The 19,363-nt window shown below is 42.5% G+C and overlaps 1 protein-coding gene across 1 annotated transcript in view; it reads right to left on the bottom strand.

Annotated features, from left to right (window-relative positions):
* MGAT5 (alpha-1,6-mannosylglycoprotein 6-beta-N-acetylglucosaminyltransferase) overlaps nt 1–19,363 on the bottom strand; it is a 224,544-nt gene that overhangs the window by 131,774 nt on the left and 73,407 nt on the right. The window contains exons 4-6 of the mRNA XM_065880603.1: nt 18,427–18,516; nt 3,244–3,315; nt 1,114–1,275 (exon numbers count right to left, since the gene is read on the bottom strand). Coding sequence (XP_065736675.1) covers nt 1,114–1,275; nt 3,244–3,315; nt 18,427–18,516 — 324 coding nt within the window. The remainder of the gene's footprint in view (nt 1–1,113; nt 1,276–3,243; nt 3,316–18,426; nt 18,517–19,363) is intronic.

Raw genomic sequence — 19,363 nt, 5'->3', positions numbered from 1 at the left:
ATACATAACATAAGCTTTACCATTTTAACCATTTTTAAGTGTACAGTTCAGTGGCATTAAGTACATTCACATTGTCGTGCAACCATTACCACCATCCATCTCCTTTATTTTTAATTGCATGCTTTGCTATTCCATTTACAAAAATCTGAGCAAGAAGCATATATGTATATCATATATACATTATATATGTGTGTGTATATGTATATATCTATAGGTACACATGTAGGTGTAGATACAGATATATAGATAAATTCCTTCTTCCTTTTAAAAATAATGTTCACTATTCTCCACCTACCATGTCTTCACATAACAATATATCCTGGAGATAACTGCAGAGGATTATATAGAAATTACTCTTTCTTTTCATAGCTCACCTGGATCTATGACCACATACTCTTTCCTGGAGGACTCTTTGATGCCAGGATGTCTGGTCCTGCTGTCTCATAAACTCAAGGGATCTAAGCAAAACTGACTCATTAAACTGTGACTTGGGGTTCTGCAAGTGTATCTGTATTTTTGCCCCAAAGGTATCAAATTAGTCAAATTAGGAATACTAAACTCATTTTTCATTTATTTTTAGACATGGGAACAGATTGTTTACTTTTCTCGTTTATTCTTCATCAGAATAGTTCATCTAACCTCATGGCCACTTGATGTATAACTAATAGGAACATAAGCAGAAGCACCACCAAAGAGAACAGCAATGAAACTCACCAGTTAGTTGCCCAAATCCCAGAGCTGACACATACCAAGAATATGAAATTGTCATGATGATGTAAACAGGAAGTTCTTCCAGATTGTATTCCGGTAAAGAAGAGAGAATTAAATTTCCTCATGCCACTGACACAGAGTCAGAGGGTTCATAGCAAAATCTTACAAGCAGATATTCTGCCTGGCTTCACCCAAGAAACATGTGTACCAGTTCCTGCTAAGTATAATTACTGTAACCGGGGAAAAGGACACCCCAAAAAATGGCTGTACAAGAAGAGACTGCACAGATTCACCCTGAGGGAATATCATTTGAGACATGACATTTCTCTTAGTCTGTCTCCACGAAAATCAAATTTTCAAGAAAACTGGCACCCAACTGAAGTGAATTAATCAGAAACTCACTTTCTTCCGCTTTCTCTTTTCCAGATTCTGCTTCTCTGCCAAGGACTTGATTGCCTGGATCCACGCATCAGCCATTCGCCGGATCCGTAGTCTCATCCATCGGAATTCTTCATGCTTTTTCATCATACTGTACAGAATATTAAAATCCGTACGAATTTCTGCCTAGAAACAGAAATTTAATAAAAATGAGTAGAAGATAAGAGGTCCAAAAGCATAATGGTTTTCATGATGTGACATTTGAAAACTTGAAAGACATAGTCAATTAAACACAGGGCTTCAAAAGTCTGGTCTGCTGAACAGCTTTGCTTGAAGCGCCCAGGACTGCAAATTGAGGCAAAGGCCTCTTGACTGCTGCGCGGCTATACGGGACATCATTAAAAAATCAGAAGTGGAGAAAAGCAGCACAGACGTGCAAAGCCCTGAGCTACGTCCAAAATGCATATTTTACAGTGAATGCTCTTGATACAACTTGAAATTCTCTGCACCCGAATTTACTGGCCCCTTGATCTACTGCAGGGTAGCAGACTCCTGGGAAAACTAAAGTCAATTATTAACAGGCTACCTGCCATTGTGCAGGCTGCCAAAAAGCCTCATTCTGTCCACAAAGTTAAGTAGGGAAATAAATGCTCATCTTCTAGTTTTGTCCCAATCCAAACAAACAGAAGTTTATTATTTTCTAAGGAATTTAAAAGCCAGGAATACCATTTTCCTACAGTAACTGAATAAAATTTCAAATTCAAGCCAAAAGGGCTTCCCTGGTGGTGCAGTGGTTAAGAATCCACCTGCCAATGCAGGGGACACGGGTTCAAGCCCCGGTCCGGGAGCAACTAAGCCCGTGCGCCACAACTACTAAGCCTGTGCTCTAGAGCCCGCGAGCCACAGCTACTGAAGCCCGTGTGCCACAACTACTGAAGCCCACACACCTAGAGCCCATGCTCCGTAACGAGAGAAGCCACCGCAACGAGAAGCCCGTGCACCACAACGAAGAGTCGCCCCCGCTCACCGCAACTAGAGAAAGCCCACGTGCAGCAGCCAAGACCCAACACAGTCAAAAATTAAACAAAAAAAAATTCAAGCCAAAATAACTTAAAAGTCAGGAAGACTACTTTTCTAAGATAGCTGGATGCAACCAGCAATTGAAATAACAGAGAAAAATAATAACACTAGTATTTTTTTCATATAACATCTAAATAAAACATTCACTAAATCCATCTTTCAGCAGTTACCATAGTTCATTCTAACACTCATCTGACAATGTCCTTGACTCAACAGTTTCCCAAGAATCCCATGGTCTAAGCGAGGCTCGGCAAACTCTGGCTCTTGGACCAAATCCCCCTCGCTACGTAAAGTTTTATCAGAACACAGTCAAGCCCACTCATTTACACATTGCCTAGGGCTGCCCTGTGCCACCGGTCAGAACTGAATAGTTGCAACAGAGATCTGGCCTGCAAAGATGAAAATATTTACTATCTGGCCTGTCACAGAAAAAAATTAGCTGATCCCTGGGGTGAAGAATAAAGACTTGAGCTTTTAATACAAAGCTTTTCCAGCCCCTACCTACCTTTCCCATTTCATCTTCATTCCAGCTCATCCAAACCCCTATGGCCTTGTCCCACTGAACCAGGCTCTACTCCCTGAAAATGCCATGCTCTCGTACAGGCACCTGTCCCCCTGCCACCAGAGACATCTTTCTCTCCTTGACCTGGTATAAACTCATTCAGTGCTTTAAATTCAACTCCAAGGTCATCTTCTCTTTACATGCTCTCCTGACCCATGCAGGCTGAGATCGCCACTTCTTTATTAATTTCCATGGGCCTATGTTTCAGTGTTGACACAGTCATTATTTACAACCATCACCCTCATTATTAAATCACTGGGCGCCTCCACGTCTGGCACCAGGTCTTATTCGTATCAGTAGCCCATCACGTAGGAACCCTCAGCGAACTGCTCAATAAATAAACATATGCTAACCGGTTGACTGATTTGGTCACTCAGACTTCCACAGGGCTGGGGATAGAAGTTCTTCCGTTTACCGTTATTTCAGATTACAGCTGGCAGAAGACTCCACATGTATCACTTGACATCATACTCAAATCAAAAGCCTAGTAAGAGGTTTCCAAAATCACTTACCAATGAATTACGATCAGCTTCTTCGTAGGGATTTTTTGCTCTCCAAGGTAAATGAGGACACCAATTTTCAACCTGAAAAACAGAAATCAGAGACACTAAGTATGCTGGTGCATCTGTAAATGAATTAATGTCTGTGCAAAGTTCCAAGCACAGTTCCTGGTACACAGGAAGTGGGTTAAGTGGGTTATTACTATTATCGGTCAGACTCCCACACTTTTAGCTAGCCATCCAGAGGCAAGGCCCCTCTCAGATGAAACAATAATTAGCCAAGGTCCAAAGGAGTGTATCATGACACTTCACATCTGTCCTTCAAAGACTTCACAGTGACTGATTCCTTAATTATTTAATCCTCGAACTTCTACACAGAAGGAGAGGGGGTCTTGCAGCAGAAAGTTAAAAGACTTGAACACTGCTGCCAGGGAATGGGAATGCAAAGGTGCCTCTGTACTATTTAGCAAGAGGACAGGAATGACTCGTTATCTCCTGTGGTGTGGCGGGCACAGAAACATCAAGGCAAATGAGCCACAGAACTCCATCATGTATCTCCAAATTAGGAATGCAACCGAGAGTTTAAGGCTAACTGATCAAGGCTTCCCCTCATTTTCTGGCTGTTCACTTCACACTAACTCAAGGAACAGGGTGATAAAACCTATTGGAAACAGAGATGAAAGAAAAAAAAATGCCTCAGCAATCTTGTGAGAGCCATTCTGGAAGATGGACTGTTCTGTCAATGCACTGGAGTTTAGAGAGCTGGGGGAGGAGGAAATTTACAGGAATGACTTCGACAAAGGTTAACAAAGAAAATTAGGCAAATTCATACTTTCTAGTAAATGAAAAATGCACTGAACAATACTGATGTCTGACCTCTTTGCCAAAACTCGCCATATAATTCCAAGATAGCATGTCACCCATTTATTAATATATGAGGTTATTAAAGATGGCTAATAAACAGGTGCTGAAAATAATGTTTCTGGGGCCAGGTGGACCTATGAAAATGAAGAGTACAAGAGGGCAGGGGCATCCTTGGAGCGTCACGGGGGAGGCAAGGAGGTGTGTGAGGTCAGAGCTCCTGGGTCAGCAATGCACAGTCACACAAGCTGGTTGGCCCTCCAGCTCCTGGTGAGTTTTCAAAGAAACAAAGCAGTTTTACTACTCTAGAAATATCTCTTAAAGCAAGGTGATTTTGACTAGGATCCGAAATAATTGGGCAATCTGCATAAAGCCCTCTGCCACTACAAATGATCTCAAAGTAACAAGCAGAGGGCAAAAGCTTGGGGCAGGGTGGAATTCCTGGATAGGAAAAGTACACAATATTCTGTTTTCTTTTTGTGGAGTGAAATCAGACTTGACCATATTTGTGAATGACTTCAGAGACTCAAAAGGACTCCTCATAAGAAAAGTTGCCGTGGTTTTTACTCATAAAAAAAAAAAAAAGAAAATACTAACTTGCCTGGAATGCCTATGTCTAAATACTGAGCCCTTATACAGCAACATCACCATGAAAGGCAAAATCACCAAGGAAAAGCACTCTATTGACACCAATGAGAAAAGTGAGAGAGAAGCAGCAGAAAAGAAGCCGCCAAGGGGACGAAGCCTCAGCTGGTCCCAGCAGCCTACACACTACACACATGTGTGCCTTGTGTTCTCAGACCGGACTGAATTATTTAATTCAAATTAAATTTTTGTAAATGGACTCAATAAGACAGTGCTTTAAAGCATATTTGTAACATGAAGGCTTCAAATGGATTGTAGACCTGATTGTGAGACCTTCCACCGCACAGAAAAAAGCATGAGGAGGCGCAAGCAGGGTACAGATTTGTAGTCAACCCCACACTAAATAAATAACAATAGGTACACAGCAGCATGTCAGGATCAAAAACGTCCTCATGAAAAGCACGATAGGGAAAGATGAAACACGACTATGAATAAAGCAAACCAACCCAAAGGAGAGACATTAGTGAGGTCAGGTAAAGGAGAGTACATTCACTCCTCTGCCCTTAGAAGAATCTTCTGAAATTTACTCTCAGGAAAATACAGTCCGAGGTGATCTTCTAAAACATGGCTTCCCTACAGAATACTCAAGACTTTAATTCCTCTTTGAAACTGATCTTTATCTCAGTTCTTCTTACTTTAAATCACTGGATAATACTGGGCAAGATTTCAAGGGCAGCCCTGAAAGAATGGGAAATGGAGTCTGCCTATTTTAGCTTTTAGCAAGAAATCTTAGCGTTACACATTCACTCATAATGGAGGAGAAACCAATTCTGAACATCTTGACACAGGGGTACAGTGGGTTTTTAGGGTGGCTGTTTTTGTACACAGTGATAGGATAACTGGTGAACGAAATAATTAAATTATACATAAACCAATTACTCCACAGGGAGAGGGGGAAAAAACAAACACATTTCTTTCTGAAACCTCGGAGGGTTACCAGGATTGGAAGAAAGCCAGCACCTGCAATAACTCCACCTACTGAAACAAAGAGCCTTCAAATGAGCAACATATTCCTAAATAAGAACATCGTTAATAACACTCAGGGAGAATCTTGCTCAGGGCTAATAATTCACCCTCCTCATCCCTAGCTGTTTTGTCTGATCTACCTTGGCTCCTTCAGTGAGTCTAACCACCCAGCACAGCATCCTACCAAGAAAGCTGGACCCCAGAATGAGCCCACTGTCTTCCTGATCTGGAAGCTCTTCTATTTCAACTCATTCTTACCATCTCTTTTCCTGGCTCTCAGAACCCTAGTGTCCTAGGTCTGCCTGTGGTCATCTTCCTTCATCTACTGCCTTGGTTATGCTTTTTTCCAGCTGTGCCTTGGTGCTCTCCTTGGGACAGGATCTGTGGCACCGGACCCTCCCACTGTCTACCCTGACCTCTACCAGACTCCTGCAAGCTGGCAAGTCCTCCATCAAGCCCTCTGCCAGGGAAGGGACTGGACAGCCTTAAAATAGTCCACAAATCTCCACAGTAAGTCTAAAAATTGAAAACCATCCGAGTTCACGGCAATACGCACACAACAATCGATAGAGGAGCAGAACCATGACTCTATTAACCTTCGAGCTGAAGGCAAAACTTCTACAGGAACTAATCTTTTTAGTGAACTAGACTCAGGCTACAAAACGAAGAGGCAGCAGAAACAGAAAAGACCAGCCAGGCTAGACCTTTGGAACATTAAGGCGTCTTCCACAGAGAGGGCACGATGAATCACTTTTCTTGAGCAAGGAGATCTAAAATTAGCCAATTTTATTTTTGACATTCCTCCTCCCAATGATTTAAACTTCTTTGATCTGAGAAGGTTTTGCAGCTTCATCACATACGATATGAATCAAAGCAAAATTCCTAAACAGACCTCAACCTTACTTTCAAGTTCCGTAGGATGGACAATTCATTACATTTAAGGAAAAAGAAACTGCTTATAGAGATGCCTACAGGTCAAGTTGGAATTTAAAGGGGGAAAAGAAGAAAATTATAGCAAAAATGAGTAGGAGATTTAACGTATATATGCGTGTCCTTCGGTGTAACTGGCCTAACTCTGTAGTAATGTTCTGTTCTTTTGAAAGAATAATAATCAGACTCCATTATGGCCTCTTCTCTCATGCTTAATGTGAAAGGTTTTGCTTTAATGGATCACTGACATAGAATTTCATGCTGTTCTTTTCCTAGAGTAAGTGCAATCAAAACTAAATGCGCAAAATGCCTAAGAAAAGTCTGAGGTTATCTCTGGATATTGGCGTCATGGGTGCTTTGCATTTTCTTCTGTATGTGAATCTTCATATTATGACTTTTTTTTTTTTACAATGTACATTTCTTAATCAAATAAGTTTTCAAGGCATTACATTATATAAGCATACAGTCATTTACTGAAGGATGAACTTGACTGCATCCCGTCATTTTAATCCCCTGAAGTGCCCTATGACGTGGGTACCATTGCCAGGTTACAAGTGAGGAAAGCAAGGCTTAAAGGGGCTGAGAACTTGCCGAGGTCCACTCACTAGTGAGCAGCAGGGCTGGGTGATGACTGAGATCTGTCGGTTCCTGGACCAGGACGAGTCAGAGCCACCTTAAAGGCCAAGCTCAGTGAAGGGCGAGGATGAGAGAGCTGCTCAATGTGGAATCCACCAAAATGAATTCTATGCCCACCTCCACAAACAACGAGGGGGATAGCCTTAAACCATTTGACTTTCAAGTTTTCCCATCTACAAAACGAAGGTGCTGCCTTGGGTGACCTCTTAGTAATTCTATTAGCTTTAAGATCTGAAAAAGATGATTGGACATCACCCTGTCAGGCTAGTTGGTTACATACCAAAAGGATACCATTGACTCTATCTATTCATTTGATCCACTGATGATACACACATATATACATCCACACAGATTTGTTGAACTGATGACATATCAAATGTAGTTACTCATTAAGGGGCATGCTTTTAAAAGACTTATTTACCCCACGCCACTCCCCTCCCTGGCCTACTCCCCTGTCTCAAGTTTTGAACAGGAAATGCACATGGTAAAGGATGTCCACACATGTGAGTAGCTCTGCTATCTGGGCTCATTGTCTCCATCAAACACCTGAGATGATGAATATTTGGGCCAAATTGCTTATTAGGAAAGGTTGTGCCTGTGGGGTGAGTAGAAGACGAGGAAGAAAAGCGACAATATGCTAGGAGCCAAGCACTAGGAAAAGCGCTTCACACACATCATGTCCTTCGGTCTCCACATAATCCTCTGGGCAAGGCCCATCGTGACAGATAAAGACAGAGGTGCAGGGCAGCCCCACAGCTGGGGACGGAAGTGCTATCTGTCCTGCACACGGCCGTACACTTAGCAGAAAAGCCAGACGGGTGGTTCCTGCAGTCCCACGAGCACAGTCCAGCCTTTGATATTAGAGTATGATTGCCTAGATCTTCTCTACAAAATCCTTCAGAAAGGGTTTACTCTGCTCCTATTGCAGGGCAGTGCTGGAAGGGCCATGAAAGTGATGGTAACTCCCTGCCTGCAGCCCTCGCCCCTGATGTCTCTTCCGCGCAGCAGGGGTGATTGCTTCAAAGCCTAAAGTGGATTACATCCTACACTAACTCAGACCCTTCAGTGGCTTCTCCTCGCCCTCAGAATAAAGCCCAGAATCTATCCTCAACCTTACGCTGCCTGCCTCACTACCCCCGTCCCCCAAAGAACTCCCTTCCAAGTCCAAACACACGTCAGGACCATTCTTACCTCTGGAGGGTGGCCAGGTTTGTGAGGGGAGGGGAAAAGATGCTCAGTTAAATTCGAATTTCAGACAAAGGATGAATTTTCTTTTTGGTATGTTGCATGCAGTATTTGTCATATACTCGCAGTTAAAAATTAAATAAAACACTCTTTCCCTGAAATTCATTATCATTGGGTATCTTGTATTTTACCTGGTAACCCCATACCTCAGCGCTTCTGCATCTGCTCTCTCTCTACCTGAAACACTTTTCCTTCCAGAGCTCCCGTGCCTGCCTCCCTCCCTCCCTCCCTCCCTCCCTGCCACACTATACTCCAACTTTTCCTCTGAGAAGCCTTCCCTGCCACTCTACCTCCTGACTCTGTTTTTCCTCGGCACACCTACCACATGTGGAAATTATCTGACCCATGGGTTGGCTGCTAATTGCTGTCCCATCCGAATGTAAGTTCCTTGAGGACAGAAACTTCAGCAGGCGTGTTTCCTCAGCCCCCAGTGGAGGCCCTGGCACACAACAGGTCCTCAATCGTTACTTGTTACACAGTAAACAAAAACAAAAAAAATCAAAGACATGACTTGAGTACTTAAGATATTCATGATAAGGATACTCTTTTCCATTTAAATGACACATATCTATTGTTTCATTAGAACCTTTCAAAATACCCTGAGGGAAGCAGGGCAGGCTTTACCTTGACTTCAGTGGGGAGAAACCAGTCTGAAAACTCAAGGGAATGTTCTAGGCCACACAGGTAGGAGTTGGATCCAGATAGGCAATCAGGCCCATGTCTTTTCTTTTCTTTTTTCCATGTAAGGCATTTTATTTTAAATATAGCAGTTTGTACATGTCAACCCCAAACTCCCAATCTATCCATATATTTTCTATAATATGTAATGCTGCCCCCTACCAGGGGAGGGGTGGCAAGAATATCACAGAGTATGGAACTGATCGTGTGCATGAGAGACCCGAGGGCTGGGGAGATCCGATACAGGGCTACTCAGGATGTTAGGGAAGGGGCAGGACTTCAAGAGAAATCGCTGTAAGTTTTCAACATACCACAAACCAGTGGGGTTCTAACGACAGGATGTCAGAGTTTCAAAAATCCATCCCAAATCTCTGCGGGGTGAGACCTGTCAATTTCCTTTACACAGGAGAGGGAGCAAACGAATTCCTCGGTCGTGAATCACATAGATAATACAGAGAGATGCTTCTTACACTGTACAGTGGAAGAACCGGCCTCACTGGGCCTACATCCACACTGAGCACACAAGAGCCACAGTCACCCCACTTATAAAGGTAGTCACATTCCAGTGACCAAGGACAGAGTTCCTCTTTTGTGGTAACGTGCAACTTTGCCAGAAGCGTAGATCCAGGCAAATAACGCAGAGTGACAGTAAGAATAAAAGCTGGGCGAGAAAACTGTGCCTTCCAATATAATTGGCTCGTTCCATTCTAATAGTCTAACCTGATCCCCTGCATTCCCTTATAGATAAAATACTAGAGAGCATTATATTAAAATTGTTAATAAGTGCTCAAAATGCCCTTGCTTCATGTCTCAAATTTAATGTTCCTAGCAGATTTTAATGTTACAAATTTACAATAACGTTTTCTTCAAGATTAGAAAGGTGATAGCTGGGGAAGTCACCCACTTAGAACAAAGAGACAAAAAAGCTATTGACTATTTTTAAAAATGCTTTAAATAGAGTTATTCATTCAACAAATATGTGTGCCAGGCACTATTATTCCTGTGAACAAAACAGACAAAAAAATCTCTCTGGAGATGACTTTCCACATACTTGCTCTTAACGTTGGATATTGATGGTCACCCCAGGACCTTTGCACTGAATTGTTCCCCCTGCCTGTTAAATACCTGTGCCAGACATCTGCACCTCTTACTCTCTCACCTCTAATTTGGTGCTCACATGTCCTCCTCTCATCTGCTCAGTAGGGCATATTCTGAACACGCTGTCTAAAGCTGACACCATCACTCCATGAGGCCCCTCTCAGTTTCATTTTTCTCCATAGCTCTATTGTAATCTACAAGATATGTATCTTACTTTTTGTTGCCTGTCTCCTCCTACAAAACATAACTTTAAGAAATGTTTGTCTTTTTGTTCACTGTCATATCCCCAGCACCCAGAAAATAACAATAGCAATGAATTCCCCTGGTACCCAGATGCTGGTCTCTAAGTGTCATTTCCCACTAAGAGGAACCAAGGGTACTTAGAGAAAAGGCTGATTCTAGGTCTAGGGCAGAAATTATATAAGATGAACCGGGAAGCTCTTGTCATACCAGACAAGATCAAAACTATTAAAAACTCCTAGGTTATGTCAAAAGGACTCAGAAGACAACATGAATTGGCCCCCACTGGTCAAAGAAGGTATAATACGAGAACTAGTAAGAAAATAATTGGAATGGATCAAACATATCAAATATGTTTCAATCAATGAGTTCATAATGATGGTAAAAACCAACAAGCAGACAAACAAGCAGACAAACAAACTGCTAGTCATCAGTGGAGGATGCTAGGAAATCAACAGAGAACTCAAGATTTCTCTTAGGAACTGTTCCGCAGGGTAACCAAATATCAGATGAGGACTCATTTCTCTATACAGGGTATTCCTGACATATTACAAAGGAATCCCTGATGAATCCAGGCAGTGATTATCAATGGCTGCTAACATCCCCCAAAGAGAGAGAACCAGGCATTTACTTGCCTCTTAATAGACGTATTTAATACCACCCATGAAACAGTTTTGAAAAAAATATTAAGCCTGACTCTGATCAAACCTCAGCTCTACTATCAATTTACAGGAAGTACAAGGGGCAGGGAAACAGGTTATACAACAACACGGGGATATAATCGTCAAAATTCAGAGGACAACAAACTCTTCTAAGGCAAAGTTTCTTCAGCGAAAAATCACAAGAGGAAAAAAATAAGAGATGAAAGGAAACCTAAATTAAAGGGACTTAAGAGACACCAACAATAGTTATTTATGGTCCTTGCTTGAAACTCTGTTCAAATAAATAAACTTTAATTTACAAGAAATGTGAATACTAACCTGATATTTGATGATATTAAGGAATTCCGTAATTTTTTAAATATGGAATGGTATTAGGAGCTATAAGTTTTAAAAGAGCCTCTTTTAAAAGTACGTAGTGAAACATTCACAGACGATGAGATCTTTGGGATTTGCTTCAAAATAATGAACTGGGGGCTTCCCTGGTGGCGCAGTGGTTGAGAGTCCGCCTGCCGATGCAGGGCACGCGGGTTCGTGCCCCGGTCCGGGAGGATCCCACGTGCCGCGGAGCGGCTGGGGCCGAGAGCCATGGCCGCTGAGCCTGCGCGTCAGGAGCCTGTGCTCCGCAACGGAAGAGGCCACAACAGTGAGAGGCCCGCATGCCGCAAAAAAAAAAAACAACAATAATGAACTGGGAGAGGTGTCAGTGAATGAGATTGGCCACGAATTGACAATTATTGAACGTGAGTCATGGGCACATGGGGGGGGTTCCTTACACCCATCTCTTTTACATATGCTTGAAATTTTCCATATTAAAAACAGTTTAAAACATAAAACTTTAGAAATATTTTATTGGTATATAATAGAAATAAATGATCAGAGAAAATATTTAAAAGTTTGTAAAAGAACAAATTGGAGATGACTGCATCAAAGATTCCAAGCAGCAAAGAGGTGTTGGTTTGGGGTTTGGCAAATCCAGCCATTTACCCTTAAATTTCTGTTTAAGGTAGAGGTCAGAGTAAGAAATCTCAATCTAAATGTTGTAATAGGTGAAAAAAAAAAAGAAATAAAAAGATATAAAACTAAATGTTGTAGTACATGAAACTACGGACAAAGAGGAGGTGTCACAAGAGGATGAACTTGGGAGAAGGAAGAGGTTGGGCGAAATTGAGAGATCAATCAGGCTGATGAGAAATGCTGTGCTGTAAACTTGGGATTGTTTTTAAAAAATCCTTTTTCTAAATGTGTCTTAGAATTCAGGTAATAAGAGCCACGAAAACACACAGATGAAAAAGATAAAAGTAAAGGCTGAATTCAAGAAGTGCAAAGAACACGATCATAAATCTCTGTCACCTCCGGTACCACCAAAAACTATTATCTCACAGAAAGTGAATTTCCTATGTCAAGGGCTAGACATTTGAAAGGTGTGTGTGGGTATTCTCAGGCAACAGTCTAGTGGCATTTTTAAAGTACTCCCTGACCCGTCCCAAATGTTAGTTATATTTTCTCATTCGGATTTCTTCCTGCAACCTAAACAGTCAATTCTTTACTGCTGCCCACTTTGACAAATTAGTTTGTGCAACACCATTTCCAAGATATCTTTAGCAGCCAACACAGCCCATAAATCCAAATCATTGTACTGGTTATTAGGATTTCATTTCATGCTCACATTCACAAACATTTAAGCTTTCAACCTTTGCTGCTGGACATTAATCTTGGTATTAATCAAGGGATTAAGTACGCTGAATTTAAACTCAAGGTTAATAGCACGCTCAGCCAATATTAGTTTTACATATTGCCAAGGGCGAACAGAAAGAGGAAGAGAACTCTATGCCTGTTGTTTCTGAAATATAAGAAACAGATTCATGAGCAAGGCATGAAATTGCTTCTTTTGTTCCTTTATGAGGGAGTCACACACACAGGCAGGCGCGCGCACACACACACACACACACACTCACTCAACCAGTCCAAATTGGCATTAGAAGCAACAGCTTGTACACATCCTGAGATCTAGCAATCAATCACTGAGCAATTTGATTATTTCAGAGCAACTATACTTCCAGTGGCAACACAAGTGCTTAGAAAAAACAGTACAAACAAATTAAGAAGTCTGGCAGGGTATGACGGTTGCTAGTTGCTAGAATAATTGTGTAAATAGCAAAAATCTGTGGGAGTCAAATATATCAGCACCATCTATCAACATAATATCAATAGGGGTAAAGAAATTTATTCTCAATTTTGTAAAAGCTGATAGCAGTAAAAGGCTCTGCAGAGGGCTAAGTTAATAATACCTGAAACAATGACATTTAGAGTAATTACTTTATAGGGTCTTGTGTCTATAACGGGAGTAGTTAGTTACATGGCTCACAAAAACAGACACAGAAAATGAACTGCTCGATGATCTGGAAATGCAAGGCTGCTTAATGTATCAGTCTTTCAGCCCTCACCACTTGCAGTGGCTAAGTACCTGGTTTCCATGAGTTATATGTTCAGGAGGATTGGCACCTTTTTTTTGGCAGGGGAGATAAAGTATTAAAATTATGAATATTAAACTAGCAATGAAGACTGATTAATGGAAACCAGCTAACTTAGAGCCATATTTCAAACACAGGTGGATTTGAGCATAGAACTGAATGCAAAGGCGATGGTGACAAACGACTTCACTTGAGTTCAGCTTTCGTTTGACATGAAAGGGAAACAGGAATGGTCAATGCAAAAGCACTAAGCAACTTAACCTCTCGGAGCCTCTAGGATGCGGCTCTCTACTACTCAGAGCCGGGGAGAGGTTGAAATGACGCTGTGTATTTGAGGTGTCAGGCACACAGTGCACCTCAGCCATGTTTCATTCTTATTGTCTGCCACTCAACAAGGGCAATGACGAGACTGTTAGCATCACACCCGGTCCCTAACACAACATCAGACATACGACAAGCATCCGTGGGGATAATGGAAGGGGAAACACTGATGGCTTTACCTCCTGGGATTTCCCATAAAAGGCTGGGAGACTACAAGTTGGTGAAGGTAAAAGCACAAGTTTATACTCCCGTAATTCAGCAGAGTTGGCACACTGAGACAACTGGGGGAAAGAAAAATGCAGGAAGAGCGCTATCTCCTAAGACTGGTCTGAATCTAAATGCCTCAGTTCAACCCGTGATTGACTATAGAGGAGACATTTTATTTCATGTCCTCTTTTATATCTGTCAAAGCTCTGCAGTTAAACATAGATGGAAACAAGAATTGGCTCTTCAGTGAGGGTTAAGAAAAGAAAGTCACCAGTAACATCCACTGATCAAGTAAACAAATCAAATGAAGATGTCTCTCTCAATCATTTTACCAATTGCAAGAGTAACCAGGCATACAATACAGGTTAAATCAAGTAACAAAAGATGGAAAGAAAGCAAGAGGAAAAAAAAAAAAACTAGACAAAATACATTACCACAAAGCCACAGATGTTGTCCAGGATTTACAGAATACTAGAACACAATTAACTGGCTTTAGGAAACATCTCTAATAATTTCATGTAGGCAACGGCAGAGGGGTACTGCTGTTCCATGCATCCGGTTCACGATTTAACTGTGAGCAAGTTGCACATCCTGACAAAGGAAGTCAAGGGGAACAGCTGAATTTCTGTTACCAGAAGCCTAGGGATCTAAAATGAAATGAGACTGGTGAATGCGAACCAGAAATTGATTCCAATTCTAAGACAGAATCAAGGTCCCACACAAAACGTCACAGGCTAAGTGACACCCCACAACTGTACTCAGATAATGGCAATATCAAAAACCTATCATGTATAGACACAGAAAACAAGCTTATGGTTACCAAAGGGGAAAGGTGAGGGAGAGGAATAAATAAGGAATTTGGGATTAACATATACACACTACTATATATAAAATAGATAATAAACAAGGACCTACTGTATAGCACAGGGAACTATACTTGATATTTTGTAATAACCTACATGGGAAAAGAATCTGGAAAAGAATATATAACTATATACAACTGAATCATTTCGCTGTACACCTGAAACTAACACAACATTGTAAATCAACTTTATTTCAATAAAAATAAATAAATAACCACTCCGCACAAAGAAGTAAAAACAAAAACAAAACCCAAAAAACCTATCATAAAAGTGTCAGTTTTACAAATTGAGTATCATTTATTTGCCAGGTTCTACTCTAAGCATTCTCCCATATAGGCTCAGGAATTCTCATGGCAGGATCCTTTAAAAACAAAATTAAAACATATGATAAAGGAAGAACCTGAGGCACAAAGAGGACAACTTTTCCAAGAGCACAGTGTTTAGAAAGCATTAGAAACAGAAGCTTAAGTCAGCTACGAGGCTCTAAGGCAGTACTGCCTATTCAAGTGGCCATGTTGGTTAAATTTTCTTCTCTTATAGGGTCCCTATTAAGGTGCTTTGATAAAATGGAAAATTTTTTTAAAAGGCCAGAGTTTCAAGGTAATTTTCAGATTAAAACTTTGAAAAAGAAGTTCCTAGTTCTTTCCCAGGACCCCTTCCTGGCTTAATTACCTGGATCCATGCTTCCTCTTCCATTAGACTTGAAAGATAATGAATGCGAAGCATGCTGCCAAGCAAACGAGTCCTCAGTAATTGTTGACAATCAATGAATACAATAGATGTTCAGTAAGTGCTCACTGAACTGAATTCAGCGTTGCAGAAAGAAAGGTCTGATCGTTTGCATAAGAAGGGAGTAGAAGAGGCAAATGAAGTACCCTTCCACATCTCGAAAGGAGAAATAATAGTTAAAGGTTCTGCAGTGAAACACCCAGGCTCCAATATTAAGTCTACATGATCCATCACATCTTTATGCGGCCCCATCTATCCCACACTCCTCTCAGTTTACCTGCACCAGAATCTCCCTTTTCTCTCATTTAACTAGGTCCTTCCTTCCCTGTCGGTAGGGGTAGGGTGGCAGTTTCAAAGGAAGGGAATCCGGTCATATATAATTACAGCCCCTGTCCACCTGGACCATTCTCCCACACCTCCCCAGCTGTGGCTTGGGAGATGGAGACCCAGGCTGGAGTGAGCACGTCAATCTCCCTTCACCTCGGCAATCCTCCCCGAGATGCTGGAAGGCATGAAATTAGCTCAGCTTGTCCATCAGGGAGCCCGGTTAGACTCTGGCTAAATTCTATCAAATGGAAATGGGAATAAAACTTTTGAAAATTGAACTAAATGAGGAACTTTTTCCTCAGGGCAGGAAAGGTGCCTCTAACTGACTTCTCACTAGAGTGAAGGTTCACCCATAGCCCCAGGCCCTCCTCCTCTGGAGAAGAAAATGAGGCCAGCCCCAGGCCACCCAAGCTCCAAACACACTCAAATACATGCTACAAAGTCAACTGGCCAGCAGCCACCTAATGAAGTACATCACACACCCAACCTCTCAGTGCTTTTCGCTTCCAAGAGGCATTTTAACTGTCACTAACTCTGACGGTTCCCATGATGGCCCTGGGGTGGCCGTGGAGCAAACCTCGGCAAAAAAAAGTCTGACTGGATCTTACAGAAGAAAGAGAAGTAAGGGTGCGGAAGAGGGACAAACCCCACAGACTCCAGGGCCACATGCCCTATAGCAATACTGGCTTGGCCTCCATCCCCAAAACTGTCCCTGTCACCTTATACCAGAGAGAAGAGGTACCTGAATCCCACAAGGGAAACTATGGCAAAAACATTTCATTTAGCTTCAAAATGGAGGCATTCTCCTTTCTGCATGGCATCACCAGGGAGCTGTAATTAAACTACTGGTTAAACAGCAAGAGAACCAAAACCAGGGGGTGCGAATCAAAAAAAAAAAAGGCAGTCAACAGCCTGCCAAGTGCACATCCTCAGAAATTAGCTGGCGTCTGTTTCACAAGCCCCTGGGGCTGCTGCCCCTGCCCATAATGGGGGTGGGCAGCCGGTGAGTTTTCATTCCCTACTCAGTTCTCTGCCAGTAATTGGTGCTTGATAAAGTCTTAACCCCATCCTATCCCCTTAACCTTTCTAAAGGTGAAATGGAGATCCCTAAAGCATGTAACAAATTCCATGTGGTCTGTAAAATGCCCTGTAGCCCTTAAAAAAAAAAGGGAAAAAAAGCTGCTATTTAAATTCAAGGGTACAAATGAAGTTCAGATAAAAAGGGGGAAAAAAGTAAATAATTCAGCCTGTAAGTAAATAGCTAACTCAGCCAATAAGCATATGAAAATATGCTCCACATCACTAATCATTAAGGAAATGCAAACCACAACCAGAGTGAGATACCCCCTCAAACCCATTCAGAGGGCCACTAAAAAAAAAAAAAAAAAAAAAAAAAACCAGAAAATAACAAGTGCTGGCAAGGATGTGGAGAAGTTAGAACCCTTGTGTACTGTTGGTGGGAATGTAAAATGGTGCAGCCGCTGTGGAAAATAGTTTGGTGGTTCCTCAAAAAATTAAAAATTTAATTACCATATAATGCAGCAACTCTGCTTCTGGATCTATACCCAAAAGCATTGAAAGCAGAGTCTCAAAGAGTTAGGTGTACACCTACGTTCATAACAACATTATTCACAATACCTGAAAGGTGGAAGCAATGCAAGGGTCCATTTGACAGATGAATGGGTAACAAAATGTGGTCTATACACACAATGGAACATATTATTAAGCCTTACAAAGGAAGGACATACTGACACATGTACAACATGGATGAACCTTGAGTACACTATGCGAAGTGAAATCAGCCCATCACAAAAAGACAAATACTGTACACTGCACTTATAGGAGTACTTGGAGTAGTCAGAGGCAGAGGCAGAAAGGAGAAGGGTGTTGGCCGGGGCTGGGAGAAGGGAGGGAATGTGGAGTTACAGTTTAACGGGAACAGAGTCTCAGGTTGGCAAGATGAAGCATTCTGGAGATGGACGGATGGTGGTGACGGTCGCAGTGTGAAATGGACTTAAGACCGCTGAACTTTACACTTTATGGTTAAGAAGTTTTACTACATTTTTTTGTTAGGTGTATTTTACTACCTTTTTTTTTTTAATCGGGAAAAAATTAAACAGTGAACTCAGACTATTTTTCCCTCAAGGGGGGAAAAAAAAAAGTCACGCTACTTGGGGACAGAGGAGAGTCACGCAGAAGGGAATCACAGGCCCTTCGTGGGAAAATAATACCCGTTTTTCAGCCTTTCAGATTCCAGGCTCAGCTACAGAACAGACCGTCCACCCCCACCCCACAAAGCCACAAGAAGCTACTCACCTCACTGAGGTAAATAAAAAAAGAGCAGGTGGACCCATCCACTCCGTATTCTGCGTAGCAGGGATCCGAGCGCCACATATCTTTCATCCACTGAAACAACCAGAGAAGGTGAGAACGCTGATGAGCAGCCTGATCTCTGCGGCCAGGCACACCTGCCAACAGAGACGGCGAGGGCTCGGAGGGGGAGGGGGGTGGCTCAAACCGTGGCCTGAAGCTCAGGATCCCTGGGCTGAGGTCAGGACCAGATGCTCAGCTCTTGGACGATCGTGGCTTGAGCTGGGCCTTAGCAGAGGCCTTTGGAGTGGACAGAGGCCGTAAGACACACCCTGCAGTGCAGCCCGGGAGAAGCAACGGCAAGGAGCGTTTTATCAAGACCAAGTGCCTAATGCAGTGCCCCGGCATCAGAGTCCCCTCCCCGGAGAACTGCAGTTTCACAAGCCTCGGCACAGCGCCTGGAAGAGAGCGCACGGACGAGGGCAGGAGCTCAGCGTGCGGTGAGTCCCAAATGGAGGCTAGGTAAACACTCTGTGGTTTGGTCTCACCATCCTACGTGGCGCTTGAACGCTAACTGTTCTCTGCAAACTACTGCGAAGGAGAGTGGTCTCCCCAAGGGCTGACCGTATAAATGGGATGAAAAAAAAAATGTTAAGAGTCAAAGAGTGGCCAAGAGTGTCTGGGTACTCGACAGCACATGCAAATGTGACAATGAAATCTCGAGCTGGAGACCTCACAGCAGAGGCCTGGGGCAGAGGGAAGGTGGATACCAAATAATGGCAGCCCCTTGTCTTTGGCCCTTGAAGGATCACCTGCTGGAGGATGGGAAGGGGGTGGTAGTGATAGCTTCAAAGCCACCGCAGGTGCCTGCAATGGCCCAGCCGTTTCAGTCTGACCACTTAGTCATTGTTGACTAACCCCACACAGCTGGCATAAGCAGGGA

Source organism: Phocoena phocoena, chromosome 7, assembly GCF_963924675.1.
Source record: "Phocoena phocoena chromosome 7, mPhoPho1.1, whole genome shotgun sequence".
Classification (NCBI taxonomy): Eukaryota; Metazoa; Chordata; class Mammalia; order Artiodactyla; family Phocoenidae; genus Phocoena; species Phocoena phocoena.
Note: the sequence above shows the minus strand (reverse complement) of the source record. Positions and strands in the feature narration are given on the sequence as shown.